Source organism: Piliocolobus tephrosceles, chromosome 6 (assembly GCF_002776525.5).
Source record: "Piliocolobus tephrosceles isolate RC106 chromosome 6, ASM277652v3, whole genome shotgun sequence".
In the NCBI taxonomy this organism is placed as follows: Eukaryota; Metazoa; Chordata; class Mammalia; order Primates; family Cercopithecidae; genus Piliocolobus; species Piliocolobus tephrosceles.
This window is the reverse complement of record NC_045439.1, coordinates 86,119,875-86,138,386: the sequence shown is the minus strand read 5'-3', so window position 1 is coordinate 86,138,386 and position 18,512 is coordinate 86,119,875. Positions and strand designations below refer to the sequence as shown.

The 18,512-nt window shown below is 38.1% G+C and overlaps 1 protein-coding gene across 1 annotated transcript in view; it reads left to right on the top strand.

The window, feature by feature from the left end:
- NRG4 (neuregulin 4) overlaps window positions 1–18,512 on the top strand; it is a 71,196-nt gene that overhangs the window by 35,993 nt on the left and 16,691 nt on the right. Inside the window, exon 4 of the mRNA XM_023197615.2 lies at window positions 15,558–15,704. Within this exon, the coding sequence (XP_023053383.1) occupies window positions 15,558–15,704 (147 nt within the window). The remainder of the gene's footprint in view (window positions 1–15,557; window positions 15,705–18,512) is intronic.

Genomic DNA, 18,512 nt, shown 5'->3' with positions numbered 1-18,512 from the left:
GGCAGACACCGAGCTAGCTGCAGGAGTTTTTCATACCCCAGTGGTGCCTGAAACACCACTGAGAGAACCGTTCACTCCCCTGGAAAGGGGGCTGAAGCCAGGGAGCCAAGTGGTCTAGCTCAGTGGATCCCACCCCCACAGAGCCCAGCAAGCTAAGATCCACTGGCTTGAAATTCTCGCTGCCAGCACAGCAGTCTGAAGTTGACCTGGAATGCTTGAGCTTGGTGGGGGGGAGGGGCACCTGGAGGCTTGAGTAGGCAGTTTTCCCCTCATAGTGTAAACAAAACTGCTGGGAAGTTTGGACAGAGCAGAGCCCACCACAGTGCCACAAAGCTGCTGTAGCCAGACTGCCTCTCTAGATTCCTCCTCTCTGGGCAGGGCATTTCTGAAAGAAAGGCAGCAGCCCCAGTCAGGGACTTACAGATAAAACTCCCATCTCCCTGGGACAGAGTACCTGGGGGAAGTAGCGGCTGTGGGCACAGCTTCAACAGACTAGAACGTTCCTGCCTGGTGGCTCTGAAGAGAGCAGGAGATCTCCTGGCACAGTGCTCGAGCTCTGCTAAGGGACAGACTGCCTCCTCAAGTGGGTCCCTGACCTCCCTGCCTCCTGACTGGGAGACACCTCCCAGCAGGGGTCAATAGACACCTCATACAGGAGAGCTCTGGCTGGCATCTGGCAGGTGCCCTTCTGGAATGACGCTTCCAGAGGAAGCAACAGGCAGCAATCTTTGCTGTTCTGCAACCTCTGCTGGCGATACCCAGGCAAACAGGGTCTGGAGTGGACCTTCAGCAAACTCCAGCAGATCTGCAGTAGAGGGTCCTGACTGTTAGAAGGAAAACTAACAGAAAGGAATAGCATCAGCAAAAAGGCTGTCCACAAAAAAAACCCCACCCAAAGGTCACCAGCATCAAAGATCAAAGGTAGATAAATCCATGAAGATGAGGAAAAACTGGTGCAAAAAGGCTGAAAATTCCAAAAACCAGAACTCCTCTTCTCCTCCAAAGGATCACAACTCCTTGCCAGCAAGGGAACAAAACTGGATAGGGAATGAGTTTGACAAATTGACAGAATTAGGCTTCAGAAGGTGGGTAATAGCAAACTCCTTCAAGCTAAATGAGCATATTCTAACACAATACAAGGAAGCTAAGAACCTTGAAAAAAGATTAGAGGAATTGCTAACTAGAGGAACCAGTGTAGAGAAGAACATAAACGACCTGATGGAACTGAAAAACACAGCACAAGAACTTCGTGAAGTATACACAAGTGTCAACAGCTGAATCATTCAAGTGGAAGAAAGGATATCAGAGATTGAAGATCAATTGATTAAATAAAGCATGAAGACAAGATTAGACAAAAAAAATGAAAAGGAACGATGTATGGGACTATGTGAAAAGACCAAACATATGTTTGATTGGTGTATCTGAAAGTGACAGGGAGAATGGAACTAAACTGGAAAGCACTCTTCAGGATATTATCCAGGAGAACTTCCCCAACCTAGCAAGACAGGCCAACATTCAAATTCAGGAAATACAGAGAACACCACAAAGATACTCCTCAAGAAGAGCAACCCCAAGACACATAATCATCAGATTCACCAAGGCTGAAATGAAGGAAAGAATGTCAAGGGCAGCCAGAGAGAAAGGTCGGGTTACCTACCCACAAAGGGAAGCCCATCAGACTAACAGCAGATATCTCTGCAGAAACCCTACAAGCCAGAAGAGAGTGGGGGCCAAGAAAAGAAAATAAATTTTAAAGAAAGAAAAGAAAAGAAATTTTCAACCCAGAATTTCATATCCAGCCAAACTAAGCTTCATAAGCAAAGGAGAAATAAAATCCTTTACAGACAAGCAAATGCTGAGCGATTTTGTCACCACCAGGCCTGCCTTACAAGAGCTCCTGAAGGAAGCACTAAACATGGAAAGGAAAAACGGGTACCAGCCACTGCAAAAACGTGCCAAATTGTAAAGACCATTGACACTATGAAGAAACTGCATCAATTAACAGGCAAAATAATCAGCTAGCATCATAATGACAGGATCAAATTCACACATAGCAATATTAACCTTAAATGTAAATGGGCTAAATGCCCCAATTAAAAGACACAGACTAGCAAATTGGATAGAGTTAAGACTCATTGGTGTGCTCTATTCAGGAGACCCATCTCACATGCAAAGACACACGTAGGCTCAAAATAAAGGGATAGAGGAATATTTGCCAAGCAAATGGAAAGAAAAAAAGGGAAGGGGTTACAATCTTAGTCTCTAATAAAACAGACTTTAAACCAACAAAGATCAAAAGAGACAAGGAAGGGTATTATATAATGGTAAGCAAATCAATGCAACAAGAAGAGCCAACTATCCTAAATATGTATGCACCCAATAGAGGAGCACTGAGATTCATAAAGCAAGTTCTTAGAGACATACAAAAAGACTTAGACTCCCACATAATAATAGTGGGAGACTTTAACACCCTACTATCAATATTAGATCAATGAGACAGAAAAGTAACAAGGATATTCAGGAATTGAACTAAGCTCTGAACCAAGCAGACCTAATAGACATCTACATAACTCTTCATCCCAAAGCAAAAGAATATACATTCTTCTCAGCACCACATCGCACTTATTCTAGAATTGACCACATAATTGGAAATAAAACACTCCTCAGCAAATGCAAAAGAACGGAAATGTTAACAGTCTCTCAGACCACAGTGCAACCAAATTAGAACTCAGGAATAAGAAACTCACTCAAAGCCACACAACTACATGGAAACTGAACAATCTGATCCTGAATGACTACTGGGTAGATAACAAATTAAGGCAGAAATAATGAAGTTCTTTGAAACCAATGAGAACAAAGACACAACGTACCAGAATCTCTGGGACACAGCTAAAACACTGTTTAGAAGGAAATTTATAGCACTAAATGCACACAGGAGAAAGCATGAAAGATCTAAAATTGACACCCTAACATCACAATTAAAAGAACTAGGGAAGCAAGAGCAAACACATTCAAAAGCTAGCAGAAGACAAGAAATAACTAAGATCAGAGCAAAATGGAAAGAGATAGAGACATGAAAAATCCTTCAAAAACTCAGTGAATCCAGGAGCTGGCTTTTTGAAAAGATTAACAAAATAGACCACTAGCCAGACTAATAAAGAAGAAAAGAGAGAAGAATCAAATAGACACAATAAAAATGATAAAGGGGATATCACCACTGATCCCACAGAAATACAAAGTACCATCGGAGAATACTATAAACACCTCTACAAAAATGAACTAGAAAATCTAGAAGAAATGGATAAATTCCTGGACACATACCCCCTCCCAAGACTAAATCAGGAAGAAGTCAAATCCCTGAATAGACCAATAACAAGTTCTGAAATTGAGGCAGTAATTAATAGCCTACCAACCAAGAAAAGCCCAGGACCAGATGAATTCACAGCCGAATTCTACCAGAGGTACCAAGAGGAGCTGGTACCATTCCTTCTGAAACTATTCCAAACAATAGAAAAAGAGGTACTCCTCCTTAACTCGTTTTATGAGGCCAGCATCATCCTGATACCAAAACCTGGCAGAAACACAACAAAAAGAGAAAATTTCAGGCCAATATCCCTGATGGACATCGATATGAAAATCCTCAATAAAATACTAGCAAACTGAATCCAGCAGCACATCAAAAAGCTTATCCACCACGATCAAGTCAGCTTCATCCCTGGGATGCAAGGCTGGTTTAACATATGCAAATCAATACACATAATCCACCACATAAACAGAACCAATGACAAAAACCACATGATTATCTCAATAGATGCAGAAAAGGCCTTCAATAACATTCACCACCCCTTCATGCTAAAAACTCTTAATAAACTAGGTATTGATGGAACATATCTCAGAATAGTAAGAGCTATTTATGACAAACCCACAGGCAATATCATACTGGATGGGAAAAAGCTGGAAGCATTCCCTTTGAAAACCGGCACAAGACAAGGATACCCTCTCTCACCACTCCTACTCAACATAGTATTGGAAGTTCTGGCCAGGGAAATCAGGCAAGAGAAAGAAATAAAGCGTATTCAAATAGGAAGAGAGGAAGTCAAATTGTTTCTGTTTGCATATAAAATGATTGTATATTTAGAAAACCCTGTCATCTCAACCCAAAATCTACTTAAGCTGAAAAGCAACTTCAGCAAAGTCTCAGGATACAAAATCAGTGTGCAAAATCACAAGCATTCCTATACACCAATTAGGAGAGCCAAATTATGAGTGAACTCCCATTCACAATTGCTACTAAGAAAATAAAATACCTAGGAATAAGACTTACAAGGGATGTGAAGGACCTCTTCAAGGAGAACTACAAACCACTGCTCAAGGAAATAAGGACACAAACAAATGGAAGAACATTCCATGCTCATGGATAGGAAGAATCAATATCTTGAAAATGGCTATACTGCCCAAAGTAATTTAGAGATTCAATGCTATCCCTACCAAGCTACCATTGACTTTCTTCACATAATTAGAAAAAACTACTTTAAATTTCATATGGAAACAAAAAAGAGCCTGTACAGCCAAGACAGTCCTGGGCAAGAAGAACAAAGCTGAAGGCATCACACTACCTGACTTCAAACTATACTACAAGGCTACAGTAACCAAAACAGCATGGTACTGGTACCAAAACAAATGGAACAGAACAGAGGCCTCAGAAATTACACCACACATCTACCACCATCTCATCTTTGGCAAACATGACAAAAAACAACCAATGGGGAAAGGATTCTCTACTTCATAAATCATGTTGGGAAAAATGGATAGCCATATGCAGAAAACTGAAATGGGACCCCTTCCTTACACCTTATACAAAAATTAACTCAAGATGGATTAAAGACTTAAATTGTAAGACCTAAAACCATAAAAACCCTAGAAGAAAACCTAGGCAATACCAGTCAGGATGTAGGCTTGGGCAAAGACTTCATGACTAAAACATCGAAAGCAATGGCAACATGTTAAAGCCAAAACTGACAAATGAGATCTACTTAAACTAAAGAGCTTCTGCACAGCAAGAGAAACTATCATCAGAGTGAACAGGCAACCTACCGAATGGGAGAAAATTTTTGCAATCTATCCATCTGACAAAGGGCTAACATACAGAATCCACAAAGAACTTAAACAAATTTATAAGAAAAAAACCAATAACCCCATCAAAAAGTGGGCAAAGGATATGAACAGACACTTCTCAAAAGAAGACATTTATGTGGCCAACAAACATGAAAAAAGGCTTATCATCACTGGTCATTAGAGAAATGCAAATCAAAACCACAATGAGATACCATCTCACACCAGTTAGAATGACAATCATTAAAAAGTCAGGAAACAACAGATGCTGGAGAAGATGTGGAGAAATAGGAATGCTTTTACACTATTGGTGGGAGTGTAAATTAGTTCAACCATTGTGGGAGACAGTGTGGGGATTCCTCAAGAATCTAGAACTAGAAATACCATTTGACCCAGCAATCCCATTACTGGGTATATACCCAAAGGATTATAAATCAAGCTACTGTAAAGACACATGCACACGTATGTTTATTGTGGCACTGTTCACAATTTTACTGTTATTATGAACTTAGATTTTTAAAAAATGTTTCTTAGTTTTGGTGAGAAGAATTTGAGTTTAGCACATTTAAAGCAGTAGAAGTCCAATTTTCCTTTTTCTGGGAATTTTAAGAATATTCAAATTACATAAGAACTTATTTATCTCTATAAGTCAATAAGAACAGAGCTCCTTGAATTTAAGAGACATTATACTGTAATTAATAATATCCTTTGTAGATAGGATATTATATCTCACATAATGAGAGGGAAAGGCCTTTCTGAATTTTGGACCCATAGAGACAGAGCTTACAGCTTCATGTCTACAAGTTTGGCACAAGTCAGGAGTAAACACAGAAACACAAAATCTCTCTGGCCCAAAATCAAAGAGGTGTTCTCCTTCCCAGTGGGCATAACATATTTAATTGATTTGAGCCAAAAGAAAATAGACAATTTTTTTTAAAGTACAACCAGATTCTCTGTCATCTCTCACCCAATAGGGATAGATCTATATCACCTTCTACAGAGATCATGAGATGGTCAAACTATAAAAACCAAAACCCTTATTGTTTTTACAGTTAATAAGGAACTGATTAATGAGGGAAACAATAGATGTCAAAACTGGCTTAAAGGAGAATTCAAACCACACACGTGTACAGGTAATCAGACATGTTGAAATGAATTTACAAATAGATATGAAACTAGTCGGTATCCACAGGGCAATCTGTTGTATTATACTGGACAAAATTTATTTGCATTAGCATAAGTTTTCTACAATTTACAGAGTTGTGAAATAGCTCGAGGACAGTGAAAATCGCAGGTACTTACAGAATCAGATAATCCAGAAAGGTGCATTTGACAGGACACCTGGTCATCTTTTTCTGTTGTCTGCTTCAGTCTTTCTTTAGAGAACAATCCAGGAAGCAATCCTTGACTTCTTGGCCAACTTAGACACAAGGTCAGCCAGGCCCTAATCTTTTAACATTTCAGCTGGAACTTACGAGATTCTCAGAGCAAGCATGGGGGCAGGCAGTTTGTCTTCACCTATCCCTGCATCCCTAGCTAGATGAGGCCTTTTCTTGCTGTCTCACTTTCCTCCATGCATCTTGTGACCCATCCAGAGGATCACTTCAGAGCCAAACATTGCACAGTGTGGAGGTGGAACTCTGTGATGGGAAGAGGTTTAACTTGGCAAAGAATTACCATTGGAATAATTATCCAGAGTGACTTGGTAAGGTCTGGTTTCACCAGGGCCCTCCCTGAGGGTCATTCCCAACCAGTGCCTGCCCATACAGTCACAGGCTCAGACATGGGACGGTCCCTGCTGCCTAGGCTGAGACCCAGCTCTGTCCCCTGTCTACAATAGTAGCAGCTGCAGCCTTCGATAGGTGGAATTATAATTTGTCAGGTGATAAAAGACTGAAATCTATTTAAGAGAAGCAGTTTAAGAGTACAAACATATAATATATGAAACACTAGTTACATGAAAGTAAAATGATTAAGGTTGAGTTTCACTTATAATTTGAAAACCAATATTTATTGTGCTTCTACATTGGACGTGTTGTCTCAGTTGTATTTTGGTCTCTCAGCAATTTTGCTGGAGCTTGCTAGGTGTTTTACTAAACTCAGTTTTCAAAAGGAGTTGCCAAAATTTTATGAATTGTTTTATTAACCCCAGAAATTTTTAAGGCTTTCTTAAGATCAAATGGTTAACATAGACTGGCTCTTGGCACCCTTATTAGATAGGACTTCTGCTTTTTCATCTGTAAATTTAGTAGAAGGTTGTAGTTCAAAGAACAAAGTTCAGAATGTCTCTGCGATATTAATTAGAACAAAGTCCTCTTTACTTTGACTTTTGGCACCATACCATATGCTTTTAAACATCAAGAATTAGATTGATCTTTAGAAACACCTTAAGAATGTAAATAGCAGCCTTGAAGCTTATAATAAAAGAACAGTTTAAAATGCATGAAACAACTCCTCTGTTTAGCTGTGCATTTAGTTAACACTTTTTATTTTAGTAACCTTACTTCTGCTAAAGATTCATTAGTGTTCTCGGCAGTAACAACTGATACATCTTTCTTGACCTCACCATGCTTAGAACGAAACTTAAAAAGAGTATAAATTTTATTTAACCCTCACATTTTGCCAGATTACTGTGCTTAAAATAAGCACACATGGCAGGATATGGTGATGAAACTATGGGAACATACTTACCTTCTCTCTTAGGTCTACTTTTCTTTACCTGAGTTTGTCTTACTGATTTGTGTCACATATCCAAGAGTAGAAACTACCTTTCAGAACTAACTCAGGTTAGCTCATTGCTATTCAAAGAAGCTGAAGGCTAATGAAAGGCAACGTATACTCTAAAATTTTTTCATTTCCTTCTTATATAATGAAGTTATACCAAATTATGCATTTGCTTCCAAATTTTGGTTATCCTTTTGATTACTGTCTTTATCATCCATTATTTTCTTTGGAAGGCAGCTGGCAAATACTCCATTATGTCATCAGTAAGAGTTCATTTTCTACATAGGAATACCATGCAGAGTAACAACTGTGACTTTTGCCCAGCTCTAATACTTAACTTCTTTTGTCAGGAAGTGAACTGATGCTGGCTTCTCTTTGTCTTATTCCAAGTTGGGGCATGAGATTTTCCCTGCATTAGAAGGTTGTTGAGACCTGAAGCCTGGGAAGGTAAGATGCCAGCATGAATACTGTCCGTTGAGAACTGTGGTTTAATTGAGTGTCTGGTGATTTAAGAGTGTAAGTCTTTCCAGCTGTTCCTGGTTTATGGTCTTGAACCCTTAAAGTTTTACCAAAACATGAACAGTGAAACACTTCTACAATGGAAAGGCCCATCAACATATTATTTATAATATTTAAACATAATTTTATATTTATTGAAATTGTTACTTAAAAGAAAGGAAAAATTGACACATAGCAATTTCTATGTATAGATACTTTGTATATACAAGTCTATATTATAAAATGATAAACTAAGAAAGACATATATGTACTTTTTGTTTGTAGTTTTACTTTTTCTTCTGATTTTTTAATATAATAGACTTTTTATTTACTTATTTTTGTTTGTTTTGAGACAGGGATCTTGCTATGTTGCCCAGGCTGGTCTCAAACTCCTGGCCTCAAGCCAACTACCCACCTCAGTGTCCCACGTAACTGAGATTACACACTCAGCTGCACGCCACTGTACCCAGCACTAGACTTTTTTTTCTGAGATGGAGTCTCGCTCTGTTGCCAAGGCTGGAGTGCAGTGGCACAATCTTGGCTCACTGCAACCTCTGCCTCCCGGGTTCAAATGATTCTCCTGCCTCAGCCTCCTGAGTAGCTGGAATTACAGGCACCCACCACCATGTCCAGCTAATTTTTGTATTTTTAGTAGAGACGGGGTTTCACCATGTTGGCCAGAATGGTCTCGAACTCCTGACCTCACGTGATCCGCCCACCTCAGCCTCCCAAAGTGCTGGGATTACAGGTGTGAGCCACTGCATCCAGCCTTAGACTTTATTTTTTAGATCAGTTTTAGATTTCCTCCCTGATCATTTTTTGAGGCCAGCAAAGTAAGGAGAGTAAAGACTTGAATCATATATTTTGTTAATATGGAGAAAAAAGACAACATTAAGCAAATCAACAAATTATGAAGTTTTGTCTCAGTACTTTCATGACTCAACCAGCATTCTATGGGTGTTTTCCCCCAAAAAGTCTTCATTGGAGAAGACTAGCGAATGCACACACTCAGTAATGAGGGTCAGGTGTTTACACTACTGTTGCTTACTCTCAGCATTTGTTCAACATGCTTCTTCATTCACTGTGCCTTAGCTAGTTTTAGTAAATAAAATGTTTCCAATTTTCAGTGACTTACTTAAGCTAAGAAATTATAGTCCTTCACAATGAAATTATAAACAATATCCTTCCTAATGACAAATATGGATTATTCTCTATGAAAACTTATTTATACCCAACATGTAGTACATTTAGATACAATATGTAGTTCATTAGATACAATATGTAGTTCATTTCAGCATATAAGTTATCTGAGTAACAGTCAATCTTAAAAGAATCAGATTTTGCGGCCGGGCATGGTGGCTCACACCTCTAATCCCAGCACTTTGGGAGGCCAAGGCAGGCGAATCACTTGAGGTCAGGAGTTTAAGTCCAGCCTGGAAACATGGTGGAATCCTGTCTGTACTAAAAATACAAAAATTAGTTGGGTGTGGTGGTGCACACCTGTGGTCCCAGCTACTCAGGAAGCTGAAGCAGGAGAAATCTCTTGAACTCGGAAGGCAGTGGTTGCTGTGAGCTGAGATCACACCATTTCACTCCAGCCTGAGCTACAAAAGCAAGACTCCATCTCAAAAAAAAAAAAAAATTCTAAGATTTTGTTTCATAACTGGACTTAAATTTACTAATACATTTGATGTACTAATAATTATCAGTTTTTAATGGTGCTAATGTCATATAAATGTGATGTTAAACAACAAAAATTTTGTGAGATTGAATGTTAGCTAAATATCTCTACATATTAAGAATCTAATAAAGGCTTTAATAAAGTTACATTTATAGCACTAGCTAATAAAAGATGCAAAGGTCAGAAGCTAGTCGTCTTCTCTCACTGTTTCTTGGCCTGTAAAAATCTGGTAGGGGTTTCATAGAATTTTGGCTACATTTGTGTGTTGTTATATGGCTGTGAACTTTTTTTTTTTTTTTTTTTTTTTTTGAGACGGAATCTTGCTTTGTCTCCAGGCTGGAGTACAGTGGCGTGATCTCAGCTCACTGCAACTTCCACCTCGCGGATTCAAGCAATTCCCTGCCTCAGCCTCCTGAGTAGCTGGGATTACAGGCGCCTGCCACCACACCTGGCAAATTTTTGTATTTTTAGTAGAGATGGAGTTTCACCATCTTGGCCAGGCTGGTCTTGAACTCCTGACCTTGTGATTTGCCCACCTTGGCCTCCCATGTTTCTGGAATTACTGGCGTGAGCCACCGCGCCCAGCTGACTTATTAAAGGGATCCAAGCCCATGTTGTTTTATTGAACACGTCTAATAGTTTTATTTTTGATTTATTTTTTTCCATTTTTCATAAGTTGCAAATTGAACTTTGATTGACACAGAGTGTCAATAGGATAGACCAGCCCAAGTGAAGTGGCACTGACATTGCATCTCCCTTTGGTTAGCGAAGTCTTTTATAATATTGTAAATATGGGGTTTTTTTTCTGAGAAATGGTAGCACATTTATTGATCATCATGCTCTTAAGCTTTTCTAGTTATAATTTTTCTTAGGTGTTTTATTTCTCGTAAACACATTTGTATAGTGTGTTTCAGTGTTCAAAGCACTTTCAGACATTCTTACTTGATTCTGATACCAGCCTTAGGAAATAGTTAAAGCACGTGATGTTATTTTGATTTTACAGAGTCTTAAGTGACTTGCCCAAGATCATATAGCCAACAAGCATGGAAATAGGGTGAAGACACCAGTTTTTTTCCATTTCACAGTCCAATAATCTTTCTTGGAGCTAAATGGTGCTGTTTGTTTACGTGACTAAGAACTGAGTTATTTTACTCATGTGAAAGGCCTCCTATGTTGTAACAACTTCCTTCAGTGCCATAGAATCGAATGAATGTATTTCATGTCAATGTACTCAACGTAGCTTCTGTGTTTGGGAGCAGATAATTGGTGGTCTTCAGCCAGAAAACCAATTTGTGTAACTTGGATTCTGAATTCTGGAATTTCTCACCAACTGGAGTATTTGTACCTATTCCAGCATCCATCTTCAATTCCAGGAAAACATGGGTGATCCCTTATTGCTTGGTATTCACCTCATTAGATGGCACAACTGTTTGCTACCTGGCAGTCTGTGCAGAAGTAAGATCCAGAAGTAATTTAGCAAGAGAGTTACTTACATAAAGACTGAGAGCTACGTAGTTCTGGGTAAATGCTGGTGCAACATGACCTCTTTGTGTTTTGTGTAAATGCTGTGCTAGTACTACCAGTTGTCTATATCCACTTAACTCACATTTACTTTTGAAGGAGTCGATTAATTCTGTTTGCCTGAAATTTGATAATTGTGTCATCACTGAAGTCATAACATTTTCATAAATTTTCATAAATGAGCTTTAAAAGTAGAATCCTTGTACACAGTCATTGGTAGGCAATGTTTACTTTTTTGTTTGGTAAATATCTGAAATTTTATAATTCATTTTTAGATTAGTCAATCCAGTTCCTGGATAGTAACGTAATATTTGAATTTGTCTTTGCCTTTCCCTAGGTTCTGGTTTGACCTAACAGTGATAAGATTGTTTATCCTTTGATTTGCTTAAAATTACCATCAGGTTTCTACTTTCCCGCAAGAGCACGTGATTGCTTTATCCCAGCTGTAAGACAATAGAACAACCTAGTGTTGCTTGGTTTACTTTGTATGCCTTTTTCTATTTGCATAAACCCTGATTTGATCACAAACTTGTATTTACACCACTCCCTTGACTCCTTCCAACTCAAAGTATTTATTGTCCAGTTAAAACATTTATGGTTAGTCATATAAGCTGGCTTATCTTTTCTTCTTTGAATTTCTTTTTTCTTTTTTTTTTTGAGATAGAGTCTCGCCCTGTCGCCCAGGCTGGAGTGCAGTGGCACAATCTCGGCTCACTGCAAGCTCCGCCTCCCATGGTTCACACCATTCTCCTGGCCTCAGCCTGCAAGTAGCTGGGACTACAGGTACCTGCCACCATGCCTGGCTAATTTTTTTGTATTTTTAGTAAAGACGGGGTTTCACCGTGTTAGCTGGGATGGTCTTGATCTCCTGACCTCATGATCCGCCTGCCTTGGCCTCCCAAAGTGCTGGGATTACAGGCGTGAGGCACTGCGCCCAGCCTCTGTTTTTCTTTCTTCCTTTTATTTTTATTTGAAATAGCATCTCATTCTGTTGTTCCAACTGGAGTGCTGTGGTGCCATCATGGCTCACTACAGCCTTTACCTCAAGTGATTCTCCCACCTCAGTCTCCTGAGTAGCTGGGACTACAGGCGTGCGCCACCAGCCAGCTAATTTGTGTTATTTTTTGCAGCGATGGGGTCTCTACCATGTTGCCCAGGCTGGTCTCAAACTCCTGGGCTCAAGCCATCCTCCTGCCTCAGCCTCCCAAAGTGCTGGGATTACAGGCATAAGCCACTGTATCCGGCCTGAATTTCAATCTTACTTGAACAGCCTGAAGTAATGAGTAATGAGTTTATAGCTTTTAAAAGAGATCTTCCTTATCAAAAATAATTATACTATCTCATTTCAGGATTACTTATCTATGGTTCTGGTTATTTTTTCAAGAATGGAAACTGAACCCCATCTTTAACATTATTTAAAAACTTGAGAGTTATTTTAAAAGCGTGACAGGAATTGCTCTCATGGCTAAATTTTTTCCTTAAAAAACCTTCAGCAGTCACAAATAATTGTTGCCTACTTAATTCTATTTAGAAAAATAGAGGAATTTTAGAAGGATTTTATTTTATTTTTGTTATTTTCAAGATACTTCTGAAAACCGTTTAGCACCCAGTTTCTTTTACTGTGTGGAATGCTGCCCCTTTCCTTCTGTGTTTATTTTGTGATGGCACATGGATAGATTGTGATGGTGGTCTCTATGTGGACTTTCTACTGTTGCGCGCGCGTGTGTGTGTGTGTTCATTCCATTTCCCTTTTGGGAAGCAGGAATTGGAGCTGGAAGAGAAAGAAACAAATTATTTTCATCTTTTTTCTCCCCAGCTTAACTGACTTAAACTATGGAAAAATTGGTAATTTATATTTAAAATTTATAAATTGTAATTTCCACTATATTTTTTATTTATATATATTTATATATATAAATATATTTAAATATATATTTAAATTAAATATTAAATATATTTATATAATATATTTTATATATAAGTATATATTTATATAATATATTTAATATATATTTAAATATATTATATATATATATATTTTTTGAGACAAGGTCTTGCTCTGTCACCTAGGCTGGACTGCAGTGGCTTGATCATAGCTCACTGCAACCTCAGACTCCTAGGCTTAAGCAGTCTTCCCACCTCAGCCTGCAGAGTAGCTGGGACTACGGGTACCACCATGCTTGGCTAATTTTTTTTTTTTTTTGAGACGGAGTCTTGCTCTGTTGCCAGGCTGGATGTGCAGTGGCACGATCTCGGTTCACTGCAACCTCTGCCTCCCCAGTTCAAGCAATTCTCCTGCCTCAGCCTCCCGAGTAGCTGTGACTATAGGCATGCACCACCATACCCAGATAATCTTTGTATTTTTAGTAAAGATGGGGTTTCACCATGTGCCAGGATGGTTTCAATCTCGACCTTGTGATCGGCTAACCTTGGCCTCCCAAAGTGCTAGGATTACAAGTGTGAGCCACCATGCCCGGCCTAACTTTTTAATTTTTTGTAAAGACAGGATCTCGCTGTATTGCCCAGACGGATCTTGAACTCCTGGCCCCAAGCGATCCTCTTTCCTCAGCTTCCCAAAGTGCTGGGAGTAGAGGTGTGAGTCACTGTGCCTGGCCCTCCAAAATATTTTTACTTTCATTTAAGTTTGCCACTGATATGCTATCCTTACTTTCCCTATGTTCCTTTAATCTTATGTTTATGGTAGTTTAAGAGAATCCAGACTGCTGCTTTGCTTAACTGATACCTCCCCTGGAAGCTATCACCAATCACATCACTGCCTCACATTGGGTAGGACTTGAAGTTCATGAAACATCTTTAATATGCTCATCTAATTCAAATTGATCCTTTGTGCTATATCTTGATATTCTTTTCTCTTATTTAGTCATATCCTGCTTTATTAGACTATCACATTAGTTGTCAAAGCTGGTAGTTAATTCACATGTTGATTTTCTAGGCCTGTATCCTTATTAGTCTAAGGTGGAAGAAATAGAGATAAAATTTCTAAATGCCTGCCTAAACTGGAAAGGAATAAGGAAGAGAATTAATTTAGTAGAATCAACCTTTCTATTCTTGACAAAATCTGGTTAAAACAAACTGGTTTTATACACACATACACTTTTTTACACAGAATTATTGCTGAGTATAGTGTTGTCCAACTTGACTTCATAACTTTTTGGGTTGCTTTATAAATATTCGTTAATATTAAAGTGTTTTTTATTTTAAATGCTACTATGTTGAAATTGATCTGGTGCCAAACAGTGTCATTCTTGTTAATTTATATCTCTGTTTTATAATCCTTTGAACATGTTAACAAGGAAAAAGGAATGATTGGTAATACCAAATATTATGGTTTTTGTTATATAGTTTTAGAGAGCTACAGGTAATTGGCTATAAAATATTTGGTTGGCAGTGGAGAATATTTTTTAAATTCTATAAAAAAAAGTAATAAGGAGTAGAACTACCAGATATTCAAATATATTATAAAGTAATAGTATTGAAACAGTGTGGCAAAGGCCCCAGATTAGATGGTGTAGATCATTGAAGAATAGAAATAAATGCTGTTATTTATATAAATCTGACATATGTTAAAGGAGGCACTGTTAAACAGTGGGTCACGGATTGATTATTTAATAAATGGGGTTGGAATAACCAGTTAGCAGTTTTAAGGAAAAATGCATTTAGATCATTATACCAGATACAACAAAAAGTAAACTTTTAATAAAGTATGGACATTTATATGATTGAAAATCTAGAAGATAAAAGCTCTGTAATTCTCTGGAGTTCCTAAGCAATTGGAAAACTGGAAAAAGAAGATAGTAAAAATTTGTTTTATTATAACAAATTTGCATTTGTTTTATTGTAACTGTAGATCTGTGAGCATTATAGGAAAACCTGTCTGTTCCATGTTCACAATCTGAAAATTAGTCTCCTTTTTTCTTCACGTCATCTGGAAACCGTTTTCCTTCCAAACTAGCTAATGAAACACAGAATGCAATTCTTTATCTAAAATTGTACTCTGTAGGTGTATTGAAAACTATACAGGAGCTCGTTGTGAAGAGGTTTTTCTCCCAAGCTCCAGCATCCAAACTAAAAATAACCTGTTTGAAGCTTTCATGGCATTGGCAGTCCTAGTAACACTTATCATTGGAGCCTTCTACTTCCTTTGCAGGTAAGCAAAATAGAAGCATGCTTTTGAGAAAACTAATGCATAAAGTAGTTATTCCACTAAATAATTAATATGCCCTTAGTTCTCGATATTTTTCCAGATACTGCATTATGTTTAGTTATCTCTTTAATACAGTTTTTGTTATTAATGTCATTTTTGAAAGGATCTTAATAAGCAGTCTCAATTTATTCTTTGTTACTGTTGTCAATATTTAACTTGACTTACCTAAACTACTAAGGTAGACCCATACTCATTATAGCAAATATGCCAGAAGTACCTGAATATTTGGGTTAGGTGTATTTAAAGTAAATTTTGTATGTGAAAGAAAAGGAACAACTTATGCAATACTGTACATGTAAGCTTAAGACATATGGTTAATATGCAGGGTCAGCTACTTAGTGCCCACTATGTGCTAGGCATAAAGAATACAATAGTGAACAAAATAGACATGTTTCCTAACTTCAGAGATACTTAAATCAATTTGGAGAGACAGACAAAAAGGCAATTAATTTGGGGAAACTGGTAATTCACAAGAGAGACAAAAGAAAAAACTACTTGCATGAAGCAATTATATGCACTGAGGATTACTTTCATTCATTTGTTTTGATTTTCAATTGTTTTTGAAATTTTGTAAAAGTAAGTAAACATAGAATTTAGTAAGTCCAGGAGTTATCTGGCATAACTGTCATCATTAATTAATATTTATTAAACTCATACTGAATTCTATCATAGATACTTGTGAAAATGGAGCTGAAGGTAATCATAAAAGAGAGACAAGTGGGCTTGAGAAGTTTGTATGCTAAGAAAGGTAACATGTAGGTAAAATAGTATCTTGTTAGATCCTAATTTCTTAACTACTTTACATCAAGGAATAATTAAAAATTGGAGGAAATCAGCTTTTTAAAAATATGTGGTATTAAATCGTTTATTCCAAAACATATCATTTAAGCAATCTGGTAGATTTTATTTCTCATAATTTTAGCATCTGACTACTTCAGATACAAAAGTTTAAATATAAGCCCATTGTATCAGATTGCATTTCTGAGGGTTGGCCATAGGATATCTCTCATTCCCACAAACTCTTCTGTAGTGTGACCTTGCCACTCATCCTTCAAGAGGTACAGTCTATTGCTATAGATTCCTTGAATCTAGGCAAGCACTATGACTGCCTTGGTCATAGAATACTTGGGATGCTGCCTCATAGAATCAGCCACCATGTTGTAAGAAGCCTAAACAGCAGGAAGAACCAGCCCCAGCTGAACTTCCAGCCAACAGTCAGCCTCAACTGCCCACCATTTTAATGAGCCATCCCAGACATTCAGCTCATTCGAACCTTTAATTGACTCCTGACTTAGCTGCCAGTTTACTGCAACTACACAGAGAGCCCAAGCAAAAGATGCCCAGCTGTCAACCCACAGAATCATGAGACAAAGTTTTTTTATCCCCCAAGTTTGGGGTGGTATATTATGCATAAGTAGATAACCAGAACACCCATCTTTGGAATTAGGTTTATGCTTGACTTTAAATGTATCTATGTTTGGAAAGCTGAATAATAATCTATTCTATCCCTCTAAACATTTTGTCAGTCACATATGGTAAGGGGAAGACCAATACCTACTTCCCTCATTAATCACTCTAGTGCCAGTTTGGAGATATAATTTCCATCTGTTATTGATTGGATAATGAATTCTGTTTAATTCATTCATTATCATTAATATGTCAGGATAGTCTAGATTTGGCTGCAGTAACTACCAACCCTAATAGTTTAGTGGCTTAATAAACAGAAGATTATTTCTCACTTATTATAGGTAATTAGTATGGATTGGCAAGCAGGGCTTTGCTAATGATAGTCACTTAAGGACTCAAACTGTTGGAGCAAACACCATCTTGAGTGCTGCTGGTTGTCGTAACAGAGGGAAAAGAAAGCTCTGGAAGTTCTCACACTTAAATTGAAATGATCTGTCCCAGAAGTGACACACATCACTACTGACGTAACTCACTAGCCAGAAGGATTTCCATGGTCCTCCTCAATTATAAGAGGTGGCTGGACATGGTAGCTCATGCCTGTATTCCCAAATGAGAGGATTGCATGAGCCCAGGAGTTTGAGACCAGCCTGGGCAAGATTGCAAGACCCTGTCTCTACAAAATGAAAAATAAAAAATATTAGCAGGGCATGGTGGTACACATCTGTATTCCCAGCTACTCAGGAAATGGAAGCAGGAGGATCCCCCAAGCCCAGGAGTTTGAGATGCAGTGAGCTGTGACTATGCCATTGCACTCCAACCTGGAAAAGAGAACAAGACCCCCGTCTCTTATTTTATATGGATAGATTAAATAGATAATATTTATTTGTATGTTTATATATTTATATTATTTACATATATGTAAAATAAGAGACGTATAATATATCCAAGTGTCAGGAAATGCAATTCAACCATATGACCATAAGGTTAAGAGACAGAAATACATATCTAACATAGTGACCAAAAGATTTATAAGAATGTCTGCTATTCCACTGGGAATTGTGAAGAGTGATTTGTGTGATATTAAATCCATAGCATTTGAGCCAGGTGCCGTGGCTCATGCCTGTAATCCTGCCAAGGTGGGAGGACTACTTGAGACCAGGAGTTTAACACCAGCCTGGACAACATAGTGAGACCCCGTGTGTACAAAACAATTTTTTAAAAAATTATCCCGGTGTAGTAACACATGCATGTAATCCTAGCTGCTTGGGAGGCTGAGATGGGAAGATCACTTGAGCCCAGGAACGAGAGGCTACAGTAAGCCATGATTGCACTACTGCACTCCTG